This window comes from Propithecus coquereli, unplaced genomic scaffold (genome assembly GCF_000956105.1).
Source record: "Propithecus coquereli isolate 6110/MARCELLA unplaced genomic scaffold, Pcoq_1.0 Scaffold56, whole genome shotgun sequence".
NCBI classification, from domain to species: Eukaryota; Metazoa; Chordata; class Mammalia; order Primates; family Indriidae; genus Propithecus; species Propithecus coquereli.
In genome coordinates this window covers 7,374,149-7,381,400 of record NW_012151507.1, presented here as the reverse complement: position 1 = coordinate 7,381,400, position 7,252 = coordinate 7,374,149, and the positions used below count along the sequence as shown (strand labels likewise).

At 33.9% G+C, this 7,252-nt stretch overlaps 1 protein-coding gene across 1 annotated transcript in view; it reads right to left on the bottom strand.

Moving 5' to 3' along the window:
• Positions 1 to 7,252, bottom strand: part of LOC105821147 (rab GTPase-activating protein 1-like) — a 592,862-nt gene that overhangs the window by 560,648 nt on the left and 24,962 nt on the right. The window contains exon 2 of the mRNA XM_012657785.1: positions 6,083 to 6,224. Within this exon, the coding sequence (XP_012513239.1) occupies positions 6,083 to 6,224 (142 nt within the window). The remainder of the gene's footprint in view (positions 1 to 6,082; positions 6,225 to 7,252) is intronic.

Sequence of the window (7,252 nt, the reverse complement as noted above, 5' to 3'; positions counted from 1 at the left end):
ATAAAATTTCTAGAAGAAAACATAGCAGAAAATCTACATGATCTTGAGTTTGTTTATAAATTTTAGATACAATGACAAAAACATAATCCATGAAAAAGGAAAAAAATGTTTGTGACATTGAGTTAGGCAAGGATTTATTAGACAAACACAAAAAGTATAAATCAAACAGGAAAAAAAATTGGCAAATTGGGCTTCATAAAAATTAAACTTTTCCCCTTCAAAAAACATTGTTCAGAAAATGGAAAAGCAAACCACAGAATATAAGAAATATTTGCAAGATATATCTGATAATGGACTTTTATCCATAATACATTAAAAAAAAACTCTTATAAATCAGTGAGACAAATAGCCCAGTTTAAAAATGACCAGCATATTTGACTGGATACTTGGCCAAGAAGATATACAAATGGAACATAATCACATAAAAAGATGCATAACATTAGTCATTAGGAAAATGCAAACTAATACCACAATATACCACAACACATCCACTAGAATAGCTCAAATTTTCAAAACTGGCAATGCCAAATGTTGATAAGGCTATAGAGCAACTGACAAATATGTTGCTGACAGGGATGTAAAACAGTACAGCTACTTTGAAAAGTAGCTTGGTGGTTTCACATAAAATTAAGCATATACTTACCATAAGATCCAGCCAGTCCACTCCTAAAGTTAAATGAAAGCATATATTTGTCAAAGAATGTGACCTAATATATATGGCAGCATTATTCATGATAGCCAATGGCTAGAAACAACGCAAAGGTCCATTAACTGGTGACCAAACAAATTTCAACATATCTATACAAGAGATTATTACTCGGCAATAAAAAGGAACCAACTACTGATACAACGTAGATAAATCTCAAAAGCATTATGCTATGTGAAGAAGCCAGATACAAACAACTATGTACTAAATAACTCCATTTATATGAAAGTTTAGAAAAGGCAAACTACGGTGACAGAAAAGAAATCAGTGGTTGCCAGGGACCACAAGTGAGGAGAAAGGATAAACTATAAAGGGACAAGAAAAGTTTTCAGGGGTGATGAAAATGTTTTATATAATTATGATGGTGGTTATATAGATATATACATTTTTCAAAACTCAATGAACTATACACTCAAAATAGGCTTATTCTCTTGTATGTAAATTATACCTTCATAAAGTTTATTTTTAGTGGTACTGTATCAAAACACATCAAAATTGTTAGATAAAAATCAGTCAAATGCCCTATTTTGGAGACTGAAAAAGCTGAAAGAAGGGATTACAATTGGTAGCCCAGATATTGGAGCAAAATAGACATATACTTAGAGTAATCCAAGACTTTTGTTTACAGAGGAAATCACTGCACAAGAAAGTAGAGGGTCCTGACTAGATAACCACAGAGGAACATTCAAAAATCAATTAATATACTCCAGCACATCCACAGCTAAGGAAGAAAAAACATATGATCATACCAATAAAAGCTTTAGACAAAATCCAATACTCATTCACAATAAAAACTCTCAACGCAGAAATAGAGAACTTCCTCAACTGGATAAAGAACATCTACAAAAACCCCACAACTAACATCATACTTGATGGCAAGAAACCAGATGCTTTTTCCCCAATGATCAGGAAGAGATCAAGAACGTCCCCTCTCACCACTCCTATTAAACATTATACTGGAATGCCCAGCAAATGCAGTAAGACACATAGAAAATAAAATAAGAGGTATGCAGATTGATAAGGAAAAAATAAAATTTTTTATTCTCAGGTGACACGACAGTGTGGCAAATTCCAAAGAACTGAACAAAAATAAAAAAAAACTTATCAATATTAGTGTTGAATGTAAATGGTCTTAATGCTCCTCTTACAAGATATAGATGGGCTGACTGGATGAAAAAAACACACCCAAATCATTTGTTATCTCCCAGAAACCCATCTAACTAGCAAGGACTCTCACAGACTCAAGGTAAAGGGATGGAATAAAATATTCCATGCATATGGAAACCAAAAGCAATCAGGAGTAGCTCTTCTCATATCAGATAAAATAGACTTTAAGTCAACAATGGTTTGAAAAGACAAAGACAGTCATTATATGATGATAAAGGGAACAATCTGGCAAGAAGATATAACAATCCTAAATGAATATGCAAGTAACACAGGATTTCCCAGATTCATAAAACAAATTCTAAATAACAGCATTATAACAGCCAGGGACTTCAACTGACAGAACCAGACAGATCATTGAGACAGAAAATCAACAGAGAAACACTGGACTTAAGATTTTAGAACAGATGAACCTAACACACATTTATAGAACATTCTACCCCAAAACCATGGAATACATATATTTCTCATCAGCTCATGGGACATCTTCCAAGACAGGTCATATGTTAGGCCACAAAACAAATCTCGGCAAATTGAATAAAATCAAAATCATACCATGTATCTTCTCAGACCGCAGTGGAATAAAACTAGAAATCAATTCCAAGAGGAACTCTCAAATCTACACAAAGTCATGAAAATTAAACAATCTGCAGCTAAACGATCCTTGAGTCAATGACAAAATTATGATGAAAATAAAAAGATTTTCTGAACTAAACGAAAAAGAGGATACAAGACTCCAAAATCTCTGGGATGTAGAAAAAGCAGTGCTGAGGCGGAAGTTCATAGTCTTAAATGCTTACATCAAAAAGACAGAAAGATCACAAATTAACAAATGATTCACCATAATCAAGTGGGATCCATCCTAGGGATGCAAGGATGGGTAAACATATGCAAATCAATAAATATATCACATCAACAGAATGAATGACAAAAATCATACAATCATTTCAATAAATGCAGAAAAAGCATTTGACAAAATTCAACATCCTTTCATAGGAAAAATCCTCAACAAATTAGGTATAGAAGGAATGTCGGAACAATAAAGGCCATTTATGACAAGCTCACATCTAACATCATAAGGCACAGTTGAAAGGTTTTGCTCTAAGATCCGGAACAAGAAAAGGATGCCTACCCTTGCCACTACTATTTAATAGAAAGACTGAAAGCACTGGAATTCCTCATCGCAGAAATTAGGCATGAGAAAGAAATAAAAGGCATCCAAATTGGAAAGGAAGAACTTAAATTGTTCCTGTTTGCATACAACATGACCTTATAATATAGAAAACCCTAAATACTCCTCCAAAAAAACCATTAGAACGAATGAGTTCAGTAAAATTGCAGGATACAAAATCAACACACAAAAATAAGCAGTGTTTCTGTACACAAATGGCAAACTATCTGAAAAAGAAATCAAGAAAAAAAACCATTTATGATGGGTAAAAGAAAATTGAAAACTTAGGAATAAATTTAACCAAAGAGAAGAAAGATCTCTACAATGAAAACTAAAAAATACTGATGAAGGAAATTAAAGAAGATATAAATAAATGGAAAGATATCCTGTTTTCATGGATTGGAAGAATTAATATTGTTAAAATGTCCATAGTACTACCCAAAGCAATCTACAAATTCTATGGAATCTCTATTAAAATAACGATAACATTCTTCACGGAAATATAAAAAACAATCCTAAAACTCACATGGAATCACAAAAAACCTCAAATAGCCAAAGCAATACTGAGCAAAAAGAACAAAGTTTAGAGGCATCACACTACCTGACTTCAAAATATACTACAAAGCTATAGTAATCAAAAGAGCATGAGACTGGCATAAAAACAGACATATAGACCAATGAAATCGAATAAAGACCTTAGCAATAAATCCACACATTTACAGCCAACTGATTTTCAACAAATGTGACAAACACACAATGGAGTAAGGACTGTAAAATAGTGGTGGGAAAACTGGATATCCACACATGCAGAAGAATGAAATTAGACCTTTATCTCACACACTGTATACAAAAACAAAAACAAAACAGATTACAGACTTAAATATAAGATCTGAAACTATTAAACTACTAGATGAAAACATGGAGAAAAGTTCCAGTACATTGGTCTGGGCAATGATTTTTTGTATGTGACCCCAAAAGCAAAAATAGACAAATGGGATTGCATCAAAATAAAAAGCTTCTGCACAGTAAAGGAAACAATCAACAGAGTAAAAGAAAACCCATGGAATGGGAGTAAATATTTGCAAACCAAACACCTGATAAGGGGTTAATATCCAATATATATAAGGATCTCACAAAACTCAATAGCAAAAACAACAACAAATAACCCCATTAAAAAATATGCAAAAGACCCAAAAGGACAATTCTCAAAAGAATTACAAATGGCCAACAGGTATACGAAAAGATGCTCAACATCACTAATCATGAGGGTAATGCAGATCAAAACCACAATGAGAATCACTTCACCCCAGTTAGAATGGCTATTATCAAAAAGACAAAAAAATAATAAATGCTGTTGAGGATGTGGAAAAAGGGGAACTCATATACTGTTGGTGGAAATGTAAATTAGCATAGCTATTATGGAAAACAGTGGGGAGGATCCTCAAAAAATTAAAACTGGGACTGCTATATAATCCAGCAATCCACTACTGGGTATATATCCAAAGGAAATGAAATAAGTATGTCAAAAAAAAATCCTGAACTCTCATGTTTATTGCAGCTATTCACAATAGCCAAGGTATGGAATCAATCTAAGTACCCATCAACAGATGAATGGATAGACAAAATGTGGTAAACCTACACGATTAAATATTATTCAGCCGTAAAAGGGAATGAAATACTGATACGTGCTATACCATCTGTCAATGTGAGAGAACCCCAAAAACACTATGCTAAGTGATAGAAGTCAGACACAGGTCATATTTTATATGATTCCATACATATAAATTATCCAGTATAGGTAAATCTATAGGGACAAAAAGCAGATTAGTGGTTGCCAGAGGCTAAGGAAAGGAAGGGACAGGGAGTGTCTGCTTAATGGGTATGGTCTTTCCTCTTGGGTGATGAATGTTTTCAAGCCCGATAGAGATGATGGCTACCAAAACTGGGAATGTGTAAATGCCACTGAATTTTACACTTTTAAATGGTTAATTTTATGTTACATGACTTTTACCTTAGTTTTAAAAAGTGAGTTGCTTATGTGTTTTATGTGCTTGGCTAACTTGACAGCATAATGTCATAACAAGTACGAATGTTAAAATTAGATAGCCTGGGTTCAGATCTCAGCTTTGTCACTTCTAGATGAGTTACCTTAAGCAAGTGATTGGGCTGTCTATGTCTCAGTTTCTCACCCCTAATGCCAAGTTAATATGAGTATTCATAGGATTATAAGAATTAAATAAGTTAACACATTTGAAACACTTAGAATGATTTTAGTATATAGTCAGTGTTCAATAAATATTAGTTTGAAATAACTATTATTTTTATGGCAATAAAAGAAGGAAATGGTTTCATACAGAGGAAGACTGAGAATTCTAAGAAACTTTTATCAAAAATGATATAAATTCAGAAATCTACTATTAATAAACCATAGCCTACAAGCAGATAATACAAGAGCTTAAAGTAAACATCTGCCATTGAGCTCAACTTTGTATAAAAAGAGTACTGAGCATAGAGCCAAATGATATGTGACTCTTGTGAGGTTGGTTATCATCTTTCAGCAGCCCCAATGTAGTAAACAAAGCCGATATCGTGCTAAGTCAAAAAATGAGTGGCAAGGGGGACAGCAACAACAAAAAACAAATCAGAACTAAGTAACGTCAAATGAGAAGTAATACATACCACTGAAATTCTAAACACACTTGAGAGAATGTGAAACTTTTCATTAAACACTTCAAAAATACTTGAAATCAAATAGGAAATAAAAACAGCAAAGCGATGCTGTCAAATTTAAATAGTTGTATAAGGGGCACTGGAGACTATGTAACCAAGGAACAAAATAAATCAAATTTCCTTTTACATCTAGTCTCTAGCAGAAGCTAGCCTAAGAGTGGCAGAAATTAGGAAAACCACCACCCCTCCCCACTCTTGCATGCATGCACACACCCACACAAACACATACACACATACATAGACACCCCTTTGAAGATCATAAGTAAAGCAGCCATATAAATAGAGGAAACTGAGTAAGTTTTACTTCTTACCTTCTTCTGCTTCATCCTCCTGGGGTGACATTGGAGCCCCTCCGCCAGTGGGAGTGACTGGTTCCTCCTTGTCTGACTCTCGCTGTAGACTCACCACCTCATATATTGCATCTCCAGCATTGGTATGGCCCTTTCCCTCAGACTGAAAAAGATATAACAATATTTGAAATATTAGATATTTGAAGGAAACGTTGAAAGATAGTATTTCAATGGCTCATTCAAAAGAGCTGAAATGAAAAGAAACATGTTATGTTTGATCTACAGTATGTCTGAGGTTGAAAAAACTTTTACAGTGCATTGTTCTTCACATGATATTCTAAATGTAGATTACTCTAGTGTTATTTTAACCAATACATTGAAACCTACTAACCATTTTGGGAAAACTCAGTTTCTTTTTACCAGAAAAACCTAAGACACCTCAGATTCTAGGACAGACAGATAAGCAAGTGATGCCAGATTCTTAAAACTGACAACCTCATACTGAGGTAAAGAAATATCAGTTATACCCATTAACTAATCATGGAAGTAAAGTTTTTACCTTATGAACAGTCTGCAGTCTAAACGACACTTTTTTTAGAAGGGAACTTTAAGGCAACTGTCAATTCACCACCCTAGCATGGAATACAAAGTCCTGGATAAATTGGTCCCTGCCTCTCTCCCTAGTCTCATTTCACACATATAGTTTGTTGCTACATCCCAGCCACTCTTGCCTGGCTTCAGCTCCTTGAACCCTTTAAACTTTTTCCCAATTCAAGGCCTTAGGACATCATTTCCTCTCTGTCAATATAGGTTTTCTCCTACTCCTTGCTATTTTCCAGCCATCTTGGATCCATACCTCAAATATTATTTCTACAAAGAGGTTTTCCAGACCCTCCTCAATATTAACTAAGTTTCCCATCAAAAGATTCTTATCATACCCTGTCCTTTCCCTTCACTATATTTACCATAATGTAATTACACATTTATTTTTATATTTATTTGTTGAATATTTGTCTCATCCATAAGGGCAAGGAAAGTGATGATTTCAAACAGAAATTATATTGTACCTGATACACAGTAGATATTCAATAAATATATGTGGGATGAATGCCTAGACTAATGGTAAAACATGGATTTTGAAGTCAAATAGACCCGGGTTTGAACTTAAGTTTCACTACTAATAAGATGCAT